General features: G+C 47.0%; 2 protein-coding genes across 6 annotated transcripts in view; both read right to left on the bottom strand.

Moving 5' to 3' along the window:
• Positions 1-1,003: 1,003 nt before the first annotated feature.
• CRYBB3 (crystallin beta B3) lies at positions 1,004-5,533 on the bottom strand. The gene is made up of 5 exons (XM_067539356.1): positions 5,071-5,533; positions 4,473-4,591; positions 3,868-4,000; positions 2,742-2,884; positions 1,004-1,283 (listed from the first exon to the last, which is right to left on the bottom strand). Exons 1-5 carry the CDS (start codon positions 5,143-5,145, stop codon positions 1,118-1,120), a joined length of 636 nt encoding a protein of 211 aa, XP_067395457.1. The 5' UTR covers positions 5,146-5,533; the 3' UTR covers positions 1,004-1,117.
• A 5,789-nt stretch (positions 5,534-11,322) lies between these two features.
• KIAA1671 (KIAA1671 ortholog) overlaps positions 11,323-22,805 on the bottom strand; it is a 133,365-nt gene continuing 121,882 nt past the window's right edge. For all 5 annotated transcript variants that reach the window (XM_067539424.1, XM_067539423.1, XM_067539425.1 and 2 more), the window contains 6 exons: positions 22,024-22,279; positions 19,967-20,141; positions 15,704-15,828; positions 15,115-15,245; positions 14,880-14,962; positions 11,323-14,015 (listed from right to left, as the gene is read on the bottom strand). In XM_067539424.1, coding sequence (XP_067395525.1) covers positions 14,884-14,962; positions 15,115-15,245; positions 15,704-15,828; positions 19,967-20,141; positions 22,024-22,279 — 766 coding nt within the window. In that variant the 3' untranslated portion in view covers positions 11,323-14,015; positions 14,880-14,883. The remainder of the gene's footprint in view (positions 14,016-14,879; positions 14,963-15,114; positions 15,246-15,703; positions 15,829-19,966; positions 20,142-22,023; positions 22,280-22,805) is intronic.

The raw sequence follows: 22,805 nt of genomic DNA on the forward strand, positions 1-22,805 counted from the left end.
CAATTCAGTGTCACTCGGCCATCCGGGGCAGCGACTAGCCCACCTCGAGAGGCTGTGACAACACAACCAGCCTCCCCTCAGGGACCGGCCCAACCGCCGACTGCAGGGGGACGTGCTGGGTGTGGGGCACACCTGGCTCTCTGCAGTCTGAGTTTTTGCCCAGAGCTCCCGCTCTAACGTCACGTGCCAGGCAAGGTTCTGCCAGGCGTGGCGCTGCAAGGAGACGCCCACGGTCATGTCCCCTGGCACAGCCGGCCTGCCCGTGCGGAGGCATGGCAAACAGCAGGCACTCTGCTGGCCAGCCCACTTCGCACGCCGGCAGCGTCAGCTCCGCGAGGCCGCGGCTGGGGGGTGTTTATGCCTGGAGCCCTGCAGCCTTCACGTAACACCCTGTGGGGACGGCTCTTTTCTCCCGGTCATTCTGTAGCTTCTTGCTGGGCGCCCTGCGCGGCAGTGGGGCCGGTCAGCGTCTAGACGCCCAGCCAGCTGCTCCGTCCTTCCTTAGGATGCAATGGAGGTCTCTGCTTGCCTGGCCTCACAGAGGGAAGGGAGGTTCGGGGCAGTGCCGTTAAGGGGGGTCCCACTCCGGTCAATGATTGGGACCAAGCAGCAGGGATTTGTCTGGGGCCGCAGGGACCCCACATTCGGGGCAAGTGGGGCGAAGGCAGTTCTGAGTGGGACCCACACAGCAAGTGTGAAAGATCAGGAGGAGGGGGGAGGGCGTAAGTGCCTATATAAGAAAAAAGCCCCAAACACTGGGCCCGTCCCTGTGAAATCGGCCATCTGGTCACCCTGCCCCCTCCCACCCAGCCAGGCCCCCTCCCGCTTGGGCAGGGCAGGGCAGTCGCGCCCGCCGGCTGGGAACCCCGGTGCCGTGCCATGAGGTCCAGCCCAGCAGGCCCACCCCCCGCCCCGCCCATGGCACCGAGCTCTCGGTGCCCCCAGGACGCAGCCGCCGGGCACCTCACGCGCACACACACACACAACGCCAGGACAGGCCAGGCCACAGCAGCCGTCAGCTCCCAGCTTTATTGAGAAGGTTTTGACACACAGGCCCAGGCACCGAATCACTTCAGCTTCCTGTTCCGGGGGCCCGTGGCGGCCGCTGGCGTCTCCTTCAGCTGCTGTCGAAGCAGCCGCGTCGGTGCCAGCGCTGGTCCCGGACGCGGCGCACGGACTGGAGCTGGGGCTGGCGGGCGTCCCACTCGTTCCAGTGCTGGTACTCGCCCTTCTCGAAGACGTACTGGCGGCCCCGGTAGCCGGGGAACTCGTAGCCCACCCACCTGTGGGGAGGGGGGAACACAAAAGCCTCAGCACCGCAGGATGCCCAGGCCCGAACCTGCTAAAGGGACCGAGCTGCCTGGCCAACGGGGGCCTGTGACGCCCCGCGGCAGCTGTAGCAGGGCCAGGGCTGCGATAGTGTCTCCTCTGCAGCCCCCCCTCCAGCGCTGCCGCACCTGGGTCCCCGCAGGCCAGTGGGGCCAGCCCTTTATTTCACACCACGGCACCAGGGGCCCGGGCCGCTCCCTGATCTCCCGTCGCCCCAGGCAGACCGCGCACCCAGGGCCTGCAGCAAGCCCTGGGAACCTGTCCACAGCTCAGGCCAGGGGATGGTTTAGGGTAGCAGCGTCACGCCCCGATGGCCTGGAGCCGTTCCCCATCCCGGCGCTAACGACGGCGCGAGATCGGGCCCAAGGGGAGGCCGGGACCTGCGACACAGGTCAGGTCCATCTCCCGCCCGCCCCATCTCAGGCGAGGCTGATCTTTGCATCCCCGTCCAGCCGCTACCGCCAAGAGCCGTTCCCCCCTCGGCCGGGCGCTGGCCACGTGCGCCTCCTGCTGTCCCGGGCACCCCTGCAGCGACCCGGGCCCAGCCACGGCCCCCAGCTCCAGGCAAGAAGTGACTTTCACACCCCGCCCGCCCCCGACGGCCCCCAGCGGATGTACCCCCACCCCGTGACGAGCTCTCACCCCCCTCACTCCAGTCCGGAGGGTTCGTGGGGCCGGCCTGTGTGTGGGGAAGGTGGCGACATGGCAGCCGAAGTCTGGGTGCCCAAGGTGAGACAGCCCAGCACCGGACAACCCTTCTATCCCCTGGGGGAAACCCAGCCAGCCCAGGGCACAGGGTCCTGCTTTCCCGGGGTCATTCGGGCTCGTACCCGCAGCCGACGCAGAAACAAGCAATGCTGCGTGACTCCCCTCCCAGGCGCGGACCAAGTCTCGGGGTGCAGGCACCCAGGGCCCGTATTCCTGGGCCCACGCTGGGGTTGTTGGCTAGAAAAACCACAGCCCTAACGGACAGTTATTGCACTGCAAAACCCGGCTGTAGACAAGGCCCTGAAGGAGACGCTCTGTCAAGTCTCCTGGCGCCAAGAGACGGCTGATTTCCGGCGTTCTGGGGGCGAGGGAGGGTTTTCAGACCCTGCTCACTGAGTTGGCTCCAGTTTGTATCGGGCGCCCCACAGCCTCACGCGGGGGCTGCAGGCCTTTATTTCATTGTTTATTGAACCCGGCCCACGTTCCCAAGCACTCATCTGTGTAACCACGTGTTCCTCTCCTGCCGGACCCCCCCACTCTGCCTTGCCTTGCCTCCCCCCGCCTCCTGTATCATGTCTGGGACAGGGGGTGTCTCTGAGCATTGTACATCCGGCAGCCAGCCGGGTGACATCCTAACATGGTGCCAGCACCGCACCCATGCTGCCCGGGAGCCGGGGACTGGCCCGGGAGGTCTCCGCCCTTACGTTCCGCTCAGCGCTTTGACGCTGGCCACGCGGTCCTGGAAGCCGTGAGCCCAGAGGCTCGGCACGTCGTCATCGACGATCTCCATCTTCCTCCCCTGGTAGCCGCTGTTTTCGAACAGGTGGATCTTGTGGTCGGGGCTGTCCTGCAGTGGGAACATCCCGCAAACGAGCTGCCCTCCCGCTGCCCTGCCTACCCTCCCCAGCGAGAGGAACCTGTCCCGGGGCCCCTGGCGTGGAGACGGGCCCAGGCCGCATGGAGACGTGAGCCAAGCCACGCCACGCTCACCTTGTGCTGACGTCACGGGAGCCGCAGGGTCCAGGTGACCCTGCATGACCCAGCGTTAGGGGGACCAGACGTGCCCAGGTCAGGGGCTTTGTCTTATCTATGCAGCTATTACCCACCTGCTCCACCCCAAAAAAAAACAGTCCCGATGGTTCACACTTGCTCTCTGGTCACCCTACCCAGCGCCTCTACCCACAGCCAGCACCAACCGGAGGGAACAGGAGGGACAGACTTCCCCACCCTGAGCACGGCGCCGTGGACGGCCTCGCTGAGACGGGCCTTCGGAAAGGGCTCGTTTCTGGGCGCGGACGAATTGCACACGCCACAGCACCCGGGAGTGTCCTGGGGGAATCCAGGCCAGCCTGACGCTACCTGAAGAGAGCCCAGGCTTCGCTTGCTGACGGGAGCCGGGAGCAAAGGAATGCAGGGGAGCGATGGACACTCCCCCTTCCATCTGACGTGTGCACCCGTGCGGGACACGGGCGGGAGGCAGGTCCGAGCCCCCTTAGCTCACGCTGTCTAGAGCTGAGCTGTCTAGAGGAATGGAGTCAGAAATGGGGGATCCTTCCCCAGGCTTTGGGCAGGAGGGAGAAGGAGAGGGAATGGTTTGAAGCGAACACGAAATAGCCCTGGGGTGGGAGCGCACACCTCGCTGAGAACCGTGGTGCCCCAGGCCAGGACAAACCCCGGGTACTGCCCCACACCCAGCCTCTGCCATGTCCCCTCATTGCAGCGTGACACTCCCAGCCACTGCCCCCTGCCAGGCCTCCACGGGGCCCCCGGCTCGCCTGAGAGGGGTCTGCGTGGCTCCCCCCCATCCCAGCTCTGCGGCAGGGCACTCACAATCAGCAGGGGGCGGACGGACATCAGGCTGTCGCTGCTGTGGCTGTTGGACCAGGAGTCCCAGCGCGGGTAGGCTCCTTTCTCCAGCACAAACTGCTCGCCGCAGAAGGCCTGGCACTCGAACCCAAGCCACCTGCAGGGAGAGGCCAGTCAGCGCCGGGCCGTGCGCAGACCACGGGACCCCCCCCCGCAGGCCGCTGGCAGGGATGGGGGCCGGGTCTTTCAGAGGGTGCGTAGCACGTCCCCCCCCCACAGGGGAGGATTCTCCCGGCAGCAGAGGGATGCAGTGAACACACAGAGCGTCCCACGCCTGCACGGCCTTCCTGCCTCCTAGGGTCGGCCCCTGGCACAGGGCTGGGAGAGTGGGAACTTCACAGCCCAGCCAAGCCTCCTGCTGCCCGGGGCAGCCCAGCCACGTGCTCCTTCACCCAGAACCGGGCGGTGTTTCCCAGACTCTTCTGAAGGGTGGAGAACAAGGGCCCTGTTAGCAAGAGACTCACCCTGCTCCTTCGTGGGGGGCTGACCGTGCCCTCTCCCCTCCTGCATTCGAAGGGCTCTGCCCCCGCTACCTCTGTGGGGCTCATCCGCCTGCTCTCTGTACTTACGGGCCTGATTCTACCTGGATCGATCCCACTTTCTCCAGCGCTTCCTCGGTCACATTTGGACTTTCCTTTGTCAACTCGCGCTTCTTGCCTTGGAAATTCTCCAGCTCGTAGACGGTGATCTGAAAAGAGAGGTGCCGCTGTTACCCCTCTGCTGACATAGCCTGGGCTGACCCAGGCGCCCGTGGGAAGGGGAGCGGTAACAGAGGTCACCCTGACCCAGACAAGATCGGATAAAAAAGCCAAGCAGCTGCACCAGTCAGTAGATGGCCAGGGGATTCTTTGGACTTGACAGACACCACAGAAAGCATCTCCCCTTTCCTGGCAGAGGGACCAGCAGCGCATCAAAACAAAGCTTCTCTCTGTGAGGCTGGGAGGCTGGAAAGCTCAGCTCTGGCAATCAAGGAAGAGCGTGATCACAGAACCGGGGAATGCTAAAACGCTGCCGGCCTGTTAAGGCTCCAGGCTGCTCACTTTTTACCCACCCACGCGACAGCATTTAAAGTCAGTAAGCGCGAGTCCCCTCGGGCGCCCATTACACTTCCCGGGTGATCTGGAGCAAGACGTAACGTTAGCCAGGGACTGGCCACCGCTTTTGTACCTTGTAATTGCCAGCTGTTTCGCCAGGACTTTCCTCAGCAGCCGACTGCTCAGGGGCACTCTGCAGTTCAGCCATCCTGCCTAGAAGATCCCAAAGTGAAAACGTTAACACGGCCACTCTGCCAACAGCTGTACAATTGTGTTAGGACTAATTCGGCTCCTGCGGCATCTCCTGGCTTCCAGTGGGAAAACAAACATCGAGGGTGTGGTAACGAACTCCGACTAGCGCCTCTCTGGGCACTGGATTCATAAACCCACTGATAGCAAGACCAGAGGGGCCCATTCAGACCATCCCGTCCGGCCTCCTGCATAACACAGGCCAGAGACCCACGCCCAGTGATCGCTGCATCGAGCTGACAGCCTATGAGTGAATTAAAACGATATCCTCGCCAAAGATCTAACAGGGAGAATCTGTCACCACAGCCCCCTGGGAAGCCGTTTTGCCGGGTGAACTCACTGTTACCTCTCCACCTCTTATTTCCAGTTAGAATTGGTCTAGCTGCTTCCAGCCATAGGCGCCGGTTAACGCTTCTCCCTCTGCTTGTGCAAAAAGCAACCTCAACCGTAGTCAGAACCTACAATGCACAAACCCACCCTGGGGGTCAAACTGCTGGGCCCCGCGTAGCCCTCGGTGATGAGTGCTAATATAGGAACCCGGACAGATGCGTCCATTGGCTTCTCTGAGCATCTTAAGTCACAGCTTCAGATCGGAGTGTGACGCAGCTGGTTAACTGTTCCTGCCACCCACTTGCCCCATTGCCCTCTTTGTGCAGTAGTTTTAATTTAACAAGGCAGAGAGGGGCCAGTGGGCAGGGAGAGTGAGTCCAGCTAGCGTCCTGGTTAATTAAAACCCGATGGTTTCATTTCTCCCAAATTTTAACGAAATCTCCTGGATGCGAAAAGACCGTTTCTAAAACTCCCGTGCTAATTGCTAAACACCCATTCCAATGCAAGCAGAGATGCTGCCTCTACCTCGTCTGCAACGTTTCGGCTGTGGCAGAGCAGGATCAGGAGGCAGCACTATTTATGGGTGCTTTCTGAACAGAGCAGCACATTATTTTGATGCTGACGCAGCAGATATGTCTGCTGAATTCCATCCATTCCATTTCTCCTCAATAGCAAGGGCTTGCGGCGGACTGTGGAAACATTATTCACATTTCTTTCCGGTTTCTCTTTAAAACGTCCCACTCAATTTGCAGCAGACTAATACTGAACGTCACATCGGCACCTTCCCGTTGCTCCTGCCAGATTCTCCGGAAAACTCTGCTGCAATTTATTCAACTGTTTCAGCTAAAGCCCAGGACGGTGCAAGGCAAAAATCATGCAACATGGTTACAGTATGCTTCAGGCTCCAGGGCGAGGCTAGGCCTGGGGACTCCAGCCCACGTTGGCTCTGTTGTACTTCTGGCTCTTCATCACAAAGTATTGCAGGGTATTTTGAAGCAGTGTTGTCCAGTGGATAGGGCACTGGATTGGGACTCAGGAGACCCTGCTCTGACACTGATCTGCAGGCTGGCCTTGAGTCAGTCACTTTCCTTCTCTACGCCTGTTCTCCTTCCTGCCTATTTAGATCACAAGCTCTTCAAGAAAGAGGCTGTCTATCTACACCCCTGCATGATGGCTGGCACACGGGGGCCCCACTCTCATTAGGGGTCTTGGGGCACTACCTGAAGGCACAGAAGTGTTCTGGAGCCCATCTGCAAAGCACAGCTATGGCATTATATGACGTGTTGCTACAGACCTAGAACAGCCTCATTTTGGTGTCTGGAGTCCTGTGGCTACACATGACCACCACGCTCCGGCTAAGCAGCTTTGGTTCATGTTCTTATTCACAGGCGAACACTGCGTCTCACTGGCTGGCCTGAGCCCAGTTAAAATAGAGAGCAAAGCCCAGCATGGCTGTAAGGACACAGGGCTTCATGGTGCCAAAGGGACACATCTCCCCCGTTACCCAGCGTTGACGGACTGTTGCCTTACACCCTTCCCCAGCAATCTGACAACTCTTACAATTTTTGCTGCCAGTCATCATCGTGTCTTAGCACCTAAAAGCGGGAGGGGAAGGGGAAGTTACCATTTCCAAGGTGCTTCTGTCATTTCTATTTTCAATATCAGGCAACAGGCAACCACATGCAAGGATAAACTTGGGTTGTGTGTGAGGTTAAATCACGACCGGATTTAATGGGAGAACTGCTATGATGGGAATTGTGGTATGCTGGGATAGTTAAAATGTCTTAGCAAAGCAAAACCATCCATTAAATACAACTGGCACCCAAGTTTTGTACTCTAATTTATTGTCCTTGTTTCAATGCAACACATTTTGTACATGCAAAGATCCACCATAGACAGCAGTTTACTGTAGTTCACTTTTATTGCAGTTCCTTTTCACATTTTCATCTGCTTTTCTATTAATATGAAAACGCTCAGTTGTAAAATATAAAATCACTTCTGTGCAGAACAGGTATTTGGGAGGGACTGGAATGGGATTCATTTGTATCTTTTACCAAATAAGATACTGTAATTTTATCTTTTTTACTTTAAAAACAGAGGTATTTTCCCACATATTCACTTTTGTGGTAACACTTTCACTTACATTTATTTTTGCAATGGTTAAAGTGCCCAAAAATCCTGCTTCATTTTCCAAGATCCTGGAACACGCACATAGATAAGGCAGTCGTAAAACACCTCGGAGGGTAAGGATCATATATTATATTGATTTTTTTTCTTAACAGAACTCAATTTCCTCTTGCTGTCAGCTTCTTAAATCCCTCTGAGAAATGCTCACAGCAAACGGTTAGAAAATATAATGTTTTCTAAATATCTGGCAACTCTTCAGTCATACAAGTAGATACACAACTGACAGAATATCTGTATTACTTAGGAAACTATGTAGTACAAAATATTTGCTATAGCACAACATATTTATTCATTGTGTGACCCATATTTACATGTTGTATAAGGCTATGTGGAATGATAGAAAAGTTTGTATCTGTACAATAGCTACTTTAAACAGGCTTGATACAGTCAGCACGTTCAATATGGTAAGAAGAAAATCCATAACCCACATGACCTTCCCCTTCCCCCTTCCCTCCAAATCTCATCAATAGGATGAAAAAATCATTTCAACAGGTATTTTGGTAAAAATACTTTCAATTCAGGGGTGGGATCCACGGGGGGACAGACCAAAGAGTGGTTTGAAGTGCTTCAGGGAAAAGACACTGATTTGAGAAAGTCTTTCCAATCACACCCCGGAATTGAAGCATTTCACATGTGGCTCACCACCCCCTGCCCTGTGTCATTGCAATCAAGAACCTGCAGTTGACCAGACATCCTTAGATTCTGGCATTCTGGATGACAGAGGACTCAGAATATTGTGCTCATTGGTTCAAATTCAAACCTACCGCAGAAGGGAAGCCCTCCACAGATGTCAATGTGGCTGCAGCCACAGAAGCTTGGTCTTCACTTGAGGGGGAAAGGCATGTTCTTAACTCCAGTGAAAACTCTAGGTCACGAAGTAAAATTCTAGTGACGACAAGGCAGTTTGTAGCCAGCAAGTGAATTCACATGAAAACCAGCAAACAGCCTTGACTTCAATGGGACTGGACCGCAAGTTAGCAAACTTGAGTTCAGAACATACCTTGTTTCCTAGTGAAGACAAAACCTTACACCAAATCTGGATTTGGATCTTTGTCCAAGCAGGAGTGAGGGGGCGAATTAGCAACACATTGTTAGCATCTTAACTGCCGGGTTGGGCTGTCAGCTGCTAAGAGAAGAGGAGAGATTTTGCAGAAAATAGGGGCCCAGAATTAACATGTAGGAACAACTGAGACCCTTTCGAACCTAATGTTTAAAGGCCAAATGCTGCCTTCAGATATTGGCCTAGAGTGAGAGCATCTCACCCAGAGAGAGCATCACACACGTACCAGAGGACAGAATTTGCCTTACCTACACAGGTACTTATACGACCCTCATCACTGTAGTATCTGAGTGTCACTGACATGGGTTTGAGGAGGTGATCTGCTAACGCTATGTCCTGAAGAGTAACTTTGAACAATACAGCCTCTTCAGTTAAACAGAGACTGCAATGGCAAACCAGCAAGGAATGGTTTGTATGAAGGGCAAATAGGAGGCAAAAGAATTTTCAAGAAAGTGCAGAGTTCCACATTCACAGATCATCCCTGATTGAACACGTTAGCATATAAATACACCTGCCCCACAAAGACACGTTGGCTTGTTTTATACTGTTTATTGTATTACTTAAATTCAAGAATATTAGAAAAGAAAATTTACCTCCAAAAACTGAAATGGTTTCATGTCTTAAATATGAATCTGTGCAAAAGAATTTAAAGATGCTCAGCATTGTCAACTACATTCTTTTCCTCCTGAGATTGCGGGTGTTATCCCTTACAATTTAACTGCTTGAACTGTACAATTGCAGGAGTCTGGATCAACTGTTCAGTTACAGCTGAGCCGGGCTGAACAACGTTTAGTACATCGCTGACACGGAAAGGTATTTTTATGGCAGTAAGAGACACTGGGCCAAAGTAGATTGACAGAGATTTAACGTTCTATGGAACTGCCCCGTTTGGCCTATTCCAAGAAAAGCAAATTTCAGTAAGTTAGCAGTGACCCTTTACCACGCACAGAACAGCCATACTGAACATAACTGCATCTCCCAAATAATTATATTTCATTGACTTCCATTATATTTTACAAAACAGATCATGCCTAATTCATGCCAATTATTCTACACAGGAGACCCCCACAGAACTCCTTCTCTTATCCTATATACACAAGCAATGTGTTCCTTCTAAAACACATTTCTAGCATCACAGAACAGTAACATCTTTGACATTTGGACCAATGGCAGTTTGGATTGATCAACTCTTTTGGTTCCAGACCCTTCAAAAGCCAATTATGCTCAGTTTACACTACATCCTTTGGTGATATTGGGCATAGCCCTGTACACAGTCAGGATGCAAAGTGTAAAGAAGAGGACTAACGTCACTGCGTGCCTAGATTTTTAAAGAATTCCAAACTCTTTATAACAAACTTATCTTAGAATTGTTCGGATCTCTACTGTGATCTTTTGGGACCGCAGGGCTCGCCACGTAGCATCTTTACATCAAACTGCATCCACAATGTACTGTCCTACACTTTGCAGCCATATTAAGTCCATGTGCAAACATGTAAAATTAATTACAAACTAACTGATAATGCTGCTCTGAATAGTATGGTTAAACAAAAATTTGCAAACAAACATTTGTGAATCAGTAGCCGGCAGCCTCTGACATACAATGCTTCTGGTAGTTTGCGAGCAAATACTAGGTGATCAAAATGAAAATATCAGAGAGTGGAAAGCTAAATATCTGTGGAAGCAAGAAGCAATTTTTTTAATCCTGCATGACCGTGTTAAAAAGTTTCAAATGGAAAGCAAATATTTAGCATCTTTGTGTACAGCAGGTAATCCAAAACCAATACAAACACTGACTTAGCATGTACTAACCTCAAGACACACAGCCATAAACAAGGTGAATTTGCAAAATGAATAAAGCAGGAGAAAATGCCAATTGGAGATTCCAGTGAATATGAAATTTAGAGGCTTCTACTGATCCTAAAACATAAGTGGATTAAAGTTCTGGGAGAGGAGTTTCCTAATTTCAGTGAAATAAGGGGCATTAGCAATGTATTTCCAAGTTCCAGGCACAGCCTGATTTATATTTATTTTTTGAAAATATTGATCTACTAATGCAGCTGTGGGATGAAAAGCAGATAAAACTCTGATGATCTTAAATGAAAAGATCAAAATCTTTCTGCAAAAGCACCTTGTATTCAATGGCAAATGCCAAACATCAGCTATCTCCATCCATCAGACTTACAAAGTGAGTTCAAGTAAAAGTCAGTTAAGAGTTAAAACTTACTCTTAGAATAGCTTCTAGTAGTTATTAATGCAAACAAATCATACATGAAGAACATGCTGCAGCTAGGAGCTCATTCCTGACTCATATTAACAGCAAATTATAATATGTGATTGTTAAAGTAAAATAGTAAAAAGTTTCATAAGCATTATTTGAAATTAAACTGAAATTATTCTAAAGAAAGGAGTTTTAAAGCATGTTATCATATATGTAATAAATATTTATAGACGTGTCAATAATTACATGGTGGGAACCTGGAGTCCCAAGAGGAAATAGCTATTTAATTCACATATAATACAAAGAAATAAAAGTTCAGGAAAAACACTATCCCACTCAACCTCATTCTAAAGATATATTTAATCAGATATATTTAAGATTAAACATTTCTCAGTAGCAATAAAATTACTAAATACAGTAAATTTCAGTGCATTGTCCAACCAGAAGTGGAAACACACACTCATTCAAAGGGCTTTGCAATATGCAAAACCAAACCCCTCAGTTTACCAGAATACTCAGCAAAAACACTGCAGCTAACAATCTAAAGAGTTTGTGGCTTTTATTTTGTTGCATCAGGAACAAAACACTCTTACTGTCATTAAAGAGACACTGTCAAGTTGTACAACCCTAAAATTAAACCTCTCTAAGTATTCTTATGGTCACAGGGAAATTTATCTGAGTTCCAAATTACTTTTTTTTTAAAAGCCACCCACATACTTAGCGAGGGAAATTAAAAGTGACCAACATTCTTCTGTCATATCTAAAAATAAAATACTGTTCAAATTGTACATGTCAATACCATCAAGAACATCTGGTGCACAACGGACAAGACAAGCTGGATGATGCATTACAAATGCAGAAAAATACAAGGCTTGCATAAAAGTTACATTTCCAAAATAAAAACAGGTCCCACACCACATAAACAATGGGCAGAAAATATATACAAATGGTTTTAAAAATTAGTCAACAGTGTCTCTTTAATAGTTTGGACAACTGCGCTCATCTGGAAACTTCTCCCCCCTGCCCTTAAAAGGAGAGGGGAGGTGCGGTTTCTCCACATGAAAGAGGGCAGAAGTGTGACTCCATTTGGCAGTAATATCTGAGAATTCACTGACCTGTGGCAGAAGAAACTTTGAAAGCAGTGTCTCTGGCATTGTCACCTTTCTTACACGGAGCAGGGCAAAGAACTGAGCAAAGACATTTTTATTTTGAAATGGAAAAATATTCATTTGTAGTTCTATAAAATAAGGGGTGCTGCTGTTAGAACTCCAATATTAAAAGGGAAAAGGGCATACTGGACTTATCTCTTGACCTATTGCGGTTATTTATTCAAGTATGGGCTGGGAGTGAAATCACCTCATTTGTGACTTCTTTATGACAAGTATTGGCACATGGTTTATGGCAGCTAAAAGCTTGATGGGTGGCAGACTGGGCATGATCCTTTGGTTAGCAGGTGCACTGTTGTGGTAGTAGCACATAAATCAAGACTTCTGAACTGCTGATCAGAAAAGGGGAAAATGAGTGCCAAGTGCTGGTGCTTGATTTTTAATATTGAATTTAAATAAACTTTCAGCGGGAGACAAGAACTGCAGTGCTGTAGACAGCAAACTCTGTGTTTTGCCCCCACAATGCAACTGTGCACAGCTTCATCACGTTTGAGTGTGCAGGCTCAAACAGTTTGCCACAGAAGGTTACAAGAATAGCAGAATAGACAGAGCTCAGCAACTTGGATTCAATTCTCCTTTGCATGTCACTTACTCTCTCTACCGGAGTCACGGGGTGCCTGCTGTACAATGCTAGTGTATATTTGTAAAGATTTTCTGAAAAGAGCACTTATTTGGGGAAAAGAAACTAATTAATATGTATTTTAAATTCATAATTTACTTATAAATGGACATCTTGGTTAAAAAAATATCTTACAGATTGCAGAATCTGTATCCAAAAACACCAAAACTTTTCTAAGTTGACTGACACACCTGTGTTGTGATGTTAGTATTATCTACATGGCTAACATACCACCATTTAGTCTTAACAAAGTAAAATGTATAGATCATTTGATAAACATTCGAGAAGTTAGAGATTGCATTTAGTTTATCCCACAAAATCAGCATAAAAATAAACACTTAAAACTGATATTTACAGAGTAACTAATAAAAATATCAAGTGGGACAATCTGAGGTGCTTCTAAAATGACATTCAACAATTACCTGGAACCCTCACATTGACAAGGCTATACATCCTTCCTTGTCTCTTCCTTTTTAGTAATAAAAACAATATTTACATCTCTTTTTAAAGATAACTGGTTGACATTATTGCTTTATCTTCCTAAGAACATGACATTCTAATGATGCAATTACACTACATGCCGACAGTCCATACAATCCCATTTAAAGAATGAAAAATTGATATTATGCTCAATCTAAAAATCATATTGATCTGCCTGATCAGCGGATCATGTGTAAGCATAAGCCAATCAAAAATACCTTTACAAAATATCAGTCAAATTTCCTTTTTCAATATGGCAGTAAACATGATTTGTACTTTCACTCTCTCTTCCACAAACTTCATTCTAAATAGTTCACAAGAAAGATGAATTTGTTTTAAAATTTTGTTCTTTTCATAAACAAATACAAACCCTAGCCTTTACGCCTGACACACATTACCAGCATTCAGATGCTTCAGGTGCTAAACATAGCTTAATTCTGCAGAGATGTGATCTTTGTTCGAAGGCAAAAGGACTTTTCTGACGTGCAGTATTTCCTACCGTCTGGCAAGACCTTCTGAAGTGCTAACTATACCACGCCATCTTACTTCAAGTAGTTCTCAAGTGACTATATTCTTCTCTATCTGAGAAGATACAGATTTGTATTTGTCTATGAATATTAAGCAGATTTCTCCACAAAACAGAAAGGCACCATGCACGTAGCAGTCGAGGCAGGAAGCAAACAGCAGCAGCATAATGTGTGAATTTTAGGTTCAGGTGAGTTAAGGCTTCTGTTATACTTCTGTATCTTCTCCTAGTCATAATCAGTATCTGGAAAGAAAAAAAACCAGAAGCCGTTCGAATAGCTGCAGTATGACATTGTTCATAAATTACCTAACCCCACCACCCGTGGGACTCTCGCGTCTCTGTGACATGTGCACCATCAATCATGCTCTCTGCATGTTGCTGGTGCAGCAGCAGCAGTCGTAAGTTATTCTGTGTTATTAAATTTCATATGAACTATTAAGAGCATCACTGAAACTAAGTGCTCCACTGGTTTAAATATCCATCTGCAGGACGTACCAGTTAACCAATGACAAAACCACAGTTGCTTAGTGGCAGGACTCTATATATTGTGGTAAAATTGGCAGGATGGTAAGTGTTACAAAAGAATTGCCTGCCGAGAAGTTAACAGAGCCTTCATCTGGGCTAGTAAATAAGGCAAGAAAACAAATAAAGGGTGGGAAATTGGATAAACTGTACAGTAAATTCCAATGAAATCTGATTTGTTTCACTATGAAAATATTTTACGGTCTTGCTCATGGATTGCACAGTTACATACAATCTGTTTATACTCTATGCTTGCAGAGCAAGTTCGGAATAGATTTTCCATTCACAGCTTCAGATCATTCGCATCAGCTTTAAGGGGCTTGAGCACTGCAAATATGTATTTGCTGCATGTCGAGCCACATGGCTGTACCAGTCACAGCAAGAGCTTACCCACATCCTGTAGGAATAGGGTGGGAATACCCAAACATACACTGCTTCTGCTAGGCTACAAAGGCTAAAGGTAACAGCATGTTACTTTCTCCTTCAGTTAAGAATCTCCTTTGGATGAAAAAACAAGAGGTTTTACAGCAAAGCGGGCAGACCCAAATTCTACATAGTAACACGTGTAGTTTTGATGTACTGTACCTTCTCAAACCTGATTCTCGTACTGGCTCTGCCTTTTCTTCGATTTCAGCTCTTTCAGCCATTGAGGAGACATTTCTTCTGACCTAAGGACACAGCAAAATAAACTTTATCCTACAGTGACAATACCTCATTACAGAAACAAAAGAAAAATAAGCCATTTCCTTCCTGGTTCCTAGCAAGGAAATGAACAGGTCTCTGAATTTACTGCTTGCTGATATTTAAAAAGCTCTCTCACCTGTTCTCCTTCTCGGCACTAGAGGGCAGTAGCCTGCCACCAGAAGCTCCTTGCTGGAATTGAGATTTAGACAGCTGTGCAGAATGTATTTCACTGGGACTCTCCGGCTCTTGTCTTTTCCGAAGCTGAGCCTAGAAAAAAGGGTTTTTTTAAAAAGCAGCTTTTAGATTTGCTTGGAGGACAATCAGATCACTCGAATGAGTTCCCTGGTTTATGAAGCAGCAGAAAGCACAAGTCTGAAATCCATAAACTGTATACATTAATAATGGAATTTACCATAAATCTGAGCTGTTTTGAAAAAAAAAATGGAACTCTTATGACATTAAATCTCCTTTCAAACCACTGCCAATATTTCTATCAATGATATCGGGTCAATGAGTGAAAAAGCCATGTACAACATTTCTGTGCGCGTCTTAGGCCATCTAACAGATCATCAACGTATCTCCTCTGAAAAGTTTATTGTATAAATTGCTCTTTCTGGATTCTTGCATCTTCCTTGGAGAACATCTGATGGTGGCCACTGTCTATCATAGGATACTGGATTAGATGAACCCCGTGATCTGATCTAGTATGATCTGCCTATCTTCACCTTGAGAACAGAGTGGTCCATGCCTGGAAAAACAGGAAGCCTCTGAGGTTGTGCAGCTGAGGATCTCTCAATTTGATGTATTTTTTCTTCCTCATCAGACTCTTCCTGTTTTGTAGATTTCTCTTCTAACAAAAAATTACAATAACCAGATGTTATTTCACACCAGACACATCCAAACAGAAACAAAGCAAGTTGGTCAGCAAACTCTGTCCATTCCTTGACCTCATCTCCCTCTTCCTACGTAACAGTATACACAGAGTAAAAATGCTATGCAGTAGAATCATGAAGACTCAGTGGAAGCCATTTGACATGATTTAGTACTCATACCACGGGGACGGAAACATTATAAATACCTAATGGTAGAGACACTGTTTATTAGGGCTGTAAAATGGCAGAATTGTATCCTTAAATTAATTCACCTATTGCTTCTGAATGGCTCAGTTTATACATTAAAGGATAAAAGCACGTGTGTGTAATGGTTAAGTTTACAATAGCACAGTTCACTCACATTCACTGGCCTCCTGGAAATTCTTTACTACATTTTGGCTTTACACAATGATCATCATAGGTCTCAGCTTGAAACAGAAGCAGCCGTAGCCTTGTAATGTTACCGTTTCTGATTCAATGTCTTAAAAAACACGTAATTTTTTATTTAGTCAGATCACTAATAAGGCATGCAAGGGCAGCTACTTACTACTAACATGAGAACAAAGCAGCCAGCACACTCAAACATGCAATGAGCTGGGACCACTTGCTCTTCATCTCCTTCAAAGAGAAATCAGCAGAAGGTTTGATTGTGCACTCTTTTCTCCACTCCACTGAGCCTTAAGATACTGCAGTGATGGCAGGCCCCAAAACTGCTTCTCTTTAATGTGTCCCCATGAAAATGAGAGGCCAGTCAGCAACTCAATGTGCCAGTCGCAACACTACTAATTCCTCATCAGGGAATACCAGTAACTAGCAAAGGCAGATACAGCACTTATTACCATGGTGCCTATGTACGACCAGCCCAGAATAGAGTTGGTTATAGGTACCTGTGATGAGCTGTTCAGGCAGTTCTGTGAGGAAGCAGAGTTTTCAAAACTTGATACATTTCATTTTCTACTCTGACGAACACAAAGGGCCAAGAACTGATTTAGTGGGCTTGGAAGGGGACAATTTATAAACACTTCTGTCGGTTGGACTTAGAACAGTTGAGTTAACCTTAATGAGCTCTCTTCAACCCATTAGCTATTGATAAGATCCCTTTTGGCAGCTATATAATGTTCTATGCAACTACATCTATAATGTATTCACAGAACCTGAATAATTATAATTGCTCTTATAAATTCACACAGATGGTTTATAGCTATAATATGCGAGGGAAGGCACCCCAGAAACACTGACTTACGTGTCTGTGCTATTTTAAACTAATGAAATATTTTAGGAAGGAGTTTGAAAGCACAACACTAAAATATACATATTACTGAAACAGTCATGTTTGAATAATCCTACAATGTGCGGCTCACAGCAATCCATCATTTACAGGCGTGGCCTCTCACCTTTAAAAGGATTTGTAAACTGATAACTCTGGAGGAAACGCAAGATGGATGAAACAGCAGATCTTAGTAGTTCAGTTATTTTAACTCTAAGAAATGAGAACTTGCAATACCATCATCACTGTGTGCCTTGCTATAATTTCAACACTTTTATTATAGCTTTTTCTCTTTTAAAACATAGCAATAACTCAGCACCCAGAATTTATTTACCATAGGCTAAAATCAACATTAAGCCCATCTGGTTGGAAGATCTCATTGTTTTGTTGTAAGTGGGAAAGTGTGCATTTGCTAGCCTTGAGATTTTTTGACTAAATAACAACATGGGAGTGTAGTGGCTTAGGGTGTTTTTTGTGCACTTAGTCAAAAAGCAAATTGAATTTACAGAACAAAGGCCTCTGTTATTAAACCAAATTGCCACAATACTCAAGGTTAAGACCTCACTCTAACATATGCAGGCATACCTTACACAGAGGAGCAGAGTCCAAGTTTTAATGCACACAGCGCTCTTTTAGGGAGAGATTTTCAAAGGTGCCTCAGTGACTTAGCATGAGAGGTCCCACTGATTGTCAGTGAGACTTGTGTTCCTAAATTATGTAGGTGCTTTTGAAAATCCCACCCATCAATTCTTCCATCAGGAGACAGGGAGGAGGAGTTGGTCCCCTCCTCTCATGGAACAAGCTGGAAGCTCAATTGTGAAGCCTTCATAACTGACATGACCTGCCAGAGGCAACAGAAATCTGCACCGCTGCCCTCCTTCACCCTGGCTGACTGTATCCCCTGAACAGCGTGGCTTTCCAAGGCTCCTCCAACCTACAGCACATGTCCCAGGAACTCCCCCTCCCCACTGCTGTATGGAGGGGAAGAACTGACGTAGGTGACCATGACAGTGGGGAAGTAGCCACATTCATGATTCACTAGTAGCATACGGAGAGATTACTTACTGGTGCAGTAAATGGAGTTCTTTGAGAAGTTTCGTCCGTATGGGTGCTCCACTTCAGAGTGAGCACGCCAGTCCACCTTAGTTCAGAGATTTCTGTCAGCAGTGTTCACGCCTGTTCCCTACACATCCTCATGCTCTGGTCCAAGAGTATATAGGGAAGGGTGGACCCAGAGGTGACACACCACTGTTGGGGGGAGTGGGGAGGGAGCACAATTGAAAGGTTTGGAAGGGGCAAGTGACTAGTATTCTGTGTAAGATCCAAACTCACATTGATCTGGTTACGTGGCTGACCCTTGAGGGATCAGGAGAACATTTCTGGTAAAGGGAACATAGAGTTTTAATAACTTCTCTCTTTACTGGACCTAGCTGCTAATTGGGGGCCAGAGACTGAAATGCAGTAAAGGGGGCTGTGTAGCTTCTCGTTTTTAGCTTGCTGATAACTGGTATGGGATCAGAAGCACTGTTTCTGACTGGCTGGGGACTCTGTGCACCACCAGTTTGGGAGAATCTGCTCTCCTTTTGCAGCCTGCCTTGACTTGGCATTTTCAGGTGGGCCACCCTAGGCACGCACGGGTCACAGAGGGAATTTGGGCTCTACTGACACTTAGAGAGCCTCCTGAGAGAGGAATCTAATCAGTGCCAGAGATCTTAGGCACTGACCCTCAGGTTGAGCTGCGGTGAGTGGTACTGGAGATGGACGGATGGGATGGTCCGAGGAAGAGGTCAAAGATGCTTTCTTCAAGGAGTCTCTCTGATTGGAGCGCTCCAAGTAGGGTACCAATGATGGTGCTGAACAGGGCTGCTTGCTGTAAGATTTCTTGGTACACAATGTGCTAGAAGCCTTTTTTACAGGTTCCAACCGGAGGAACCACAAGACTCAACATTACCATACCGGGAGGCAAGGTCTCCGGGGCAACTTCTCCCTTCTCTCAGACTCCCCATGAGGGGATTGAGGTCTTTTTTCTTTTAAGAAGGTTTACAAGCTGCCACTTGATCTCTGCTCACCGGAGCTGGAAAAAATCATTGGAGTAGCCTGAGAGGCTGACCCCAGTATACAGGGATGAGGGTGGGAAAGGGGAAGGTGTAGAGGAAGATTTGGACTCTGGAGTGGTGGCGGGTCTCAAACAGAACGCTCAATAAGGAGCAACTGCAGCCACCTCAGCTTCCCGGATTTGCTCTTGAAGCCAAAGCAGACTTGCTCTTTGATGGGATGTGAGATTCTCTGAGACAACTGGAATGCCCATTGTTGAGGAGCAAGGACCTGTGTCAGGTCTGTCAGGATTTGGAGCCCAGGGTTTGGGGCACACCCAAGGCTGCAGATGAACAGGGGGCAAGGGCAGGGGGCCCTGACTGCAAAACAAAGGAGGGGACCCATTAAGGCACAGAACTTGTGCTGGGGAAAGAAAATATAAAACAACAAAGTAAAATATATGAACAGCATTAATGAAATAATGGGAATAAGAAGGAAAAAACAAGGTAGGTATGCGAAGTCAGTGGATATCTCTAGCCACAGGCAGTTGAGAAGGAACTGGAGTGGTGGTGGGTTCATCCCTCCCTATATCCCCTCGGACTGGAGCACAAGGATGTGCAGGACACAAGCATGGATCGGCATACACTGCTGACAAAAGTCTCTGACTGAAGATGCGCAGGCGCGTGGACACCTACAGTGGAGTACCCATAGAGACAATAACGCAACGAAAAGGAGACAAGATTCTACAGAGGACATAATATATCTCCAACCCAGCTGCACCATGACTAATTATTTCACAGGACAGAGAGGGATACCTGTGGAGTCTTTAAACATCCAGGTGCTGTCAGTACTCTCCATCACAGAGAGTTTGTTGTCAGACTCTATCCGTCTGCTCCTCCTGAGAGAATGGGAGCTAGGTGCCCGGTGGCGAATTCTTTTGCTGAGCTGAACACGGGTTTTCAGGACACTGGAATCCAGGACAGAGGTTTGCTTTTAAAAAGAAAAATGATACCATCAAATGCAGGAATTTCAATTATCCTGAAAATGGAGCAGTTCACTCCATAACTACTTCAGGTCTTATTTTTAAGCATAACATTATTTCAGTTTAATTAAGACTAGTTTTGCTTTTATCATCATCATACTTATTTTAGATTTCAGTTACATCAAATGTATTCAGAGTGCTGAGATGCTGTACAACAACAGGTATGGAACTACAGTGGTTTCCTATTTGAACAGTTCTCTGAACTCTGCTTGGTTCTGGGTGTCTGAGTTATTTTTCAATAACCAAACGATGATAATCTGTGCGCTCTGACTAGGTGAAAAGGGCCATCAGCCAGTCAGAAGGCAGAGATTTACAAAACCCTAAAATGATTATGAAACTCTTTCTCCCTCTGACAATCTGCTATAATTTCCCAGTTGACTGATCCCCATCCTCAGAAATGTCAAACCATTTGCCGGCAACAAAAAGACTGAAAGTTAAATATCATGGCCTTCGGCAAAAAAGAGATGATCAATTATTTAAAACAATGCCGTCTCCATGCACAAAGGAAAAGTGACTGGATTACTGCAGAGCAAAGATCACTGCAGTTGTTCATTGTTGATGCAGTCTTTCCGCACAGGCCCTGGGCCCTCCATGCCCCACTGAATGATTGTATTTTAAAACAAATATTTTAGAAGGTCTCAGTTCAGAAACTAACCATTCACCAAAACAGCATCAGGGCCGTCTATACTTCTACCGCTATGCTTGAAGTCATCACGGTTTTGAAATGACACTCGCAGCTATGATTTGTGGTCCTATCAGAGGCCACTATAAGGTATCCTGCATCCAGAATCCACTAGCAGTAAGATGTGAAACAGCTGCATTGCAGCCCAGGATACAGACTTCTCTATGCTTAGTTACGGGAAGAGAAAGTGCTTGCCTCCTTCATACATATTACAGTGCAGTCTGCTGTCCAGCTATACTACTGCTATTCAGGTCAGCTACACTAATACATAAATAGATGCATTGTAGCAGCTTCTACAACACTACATTCCACCTTCCCCTGAGCTGTAAATTCTACTACAGAACAAGGGGGGTTACTGTGTGGGGGAGGCTGGGGGAAGAGACTGCAACAAGCCTTCTATACAGAATCTGCCACGAGCTGACAAATCATAAAAGAAGAGCAACTCTTATTCAAGATAAATTTTTACTTCCCAGAGACTGCACCTGAAAACTGAAATCCACATTATCTGTAGGTATGCTCTGGTATAGTACCAAGCTGAGTACATTGTGCATGACTAGGAATTATATTACCAACATTCCTGTGTAATTCAGAGGATTCTCAATTTCTGTTCTCTTTAAACTAACATCATTTTAGTAATATGATCTTAAAAGGACTGCAGAAAGATGGTCCCACTGTAAATTAGAAAAGTAGTATTAAACCCCAATATCTGTAGCTTAAATTTGCATTTCTCACAGCATGGTGAGCACTAGCAATTTGTATCACTTAACTATGTTGTCTCTGAAATGCATGGTTTCCATTTCCAGAGCCTTTAAACTTTTTTTCACAGCACATCACCTAGGAGCACAGTGAAAAATGGCCAGTTGAAGTGAAGCATTAACAAACCAACAGCAGGGCTTATTCATGGCCATCATTCCTTTGGACTCTTTTAATGGAATTTACACAGACCTAATGAGAAGGGAAGTCAGAAGAACTTTCATTGCAATTTATCTTGAACTTTTCACACAAGGAGTCAGCGAGGAAGCCTTAATGGATAAAGCAGCATAACACAAGGTTGAACATAAAATTGGGCGAAGACATAGTGAAATGCTATGCCAACGGTATAGGTAACATACTTACAAACAAACCACCTTCCCTCTATGGTGACTTACATCAATGAAGGAGAAGTCAGTGGTTTTCTCCTCAAGGTAGTTATCTGATGGAGGGGGTACCTCAATACCCTCAGCTGAATCAAGGTCAGTGCTGGAATGGTCCAAACTTGTGCTCCTTTCATCTTTGGAGGAATCGCGCTGATCGATCACGGAGGCAGGTTCCGTTTGCGAAGAGAGAGAAGACAGCCGGCTATTTGGTGGCTGCTTTCTTGTTGAAATAACATTGCTTTCTGAGGAAGGAGACTCTGGCACAAAGCTGCAACACAAGAGAATGAAGTCTGAAGCAGCACGCTGCATGAACGAACATACATGCAAGTATATTTTAATCATACATACTTAGAATGCAATCATGATGTACCACACACACAGGATGGGATATGCAGCAGGACAGACTATACAGTTCTGGAACTAGTGTGTGGCCTGAGTCACAGGGATAATGCACGGATGTTGAAGTGAGAAGTCCTCTTCAATGGGCCCAGAGCAACTATTATGGCGACAACTGCAGCCCCAAACTTGTACTAGCCCCAATGGCAGTGGGGGAGAATGGCAAATGGATCCATAAACCACAGATCCATTGGCCCCAGTCCCACCTCAGCGTTACAACCCCCTGGAGTGCTGCACTGTAATAAAACTTTGCAAAGCGTCACAGGATACAGGTGTTGTGGACTTCCAAATCCTGCCATGCTTTTTGCAAAGAAGCTGCAACAGTCCCACTGGGCCTGGTCTTTACACTGTCACAGATGACAGACAGGATGTGGCCTTTAATCATTCACAGCAAAAGC

The sequence above is a fragment of the Emydura macquarii genome, unplaced genomic scaffold, assembly GCF_026122565.2.
Source record: "Emydura macquarii macquarii isolate MOO-44397 ecotype Brisbane River unplaced genomic scaffold, CSIRO-AGI_Emac_v2 contig_554, whole genome shotgun sequence".
Lineage (NCBI taxonomy): Eukaryota > Metazoa > Chordata > Testudines > Chelidae > Emydura > Emydura macquarii.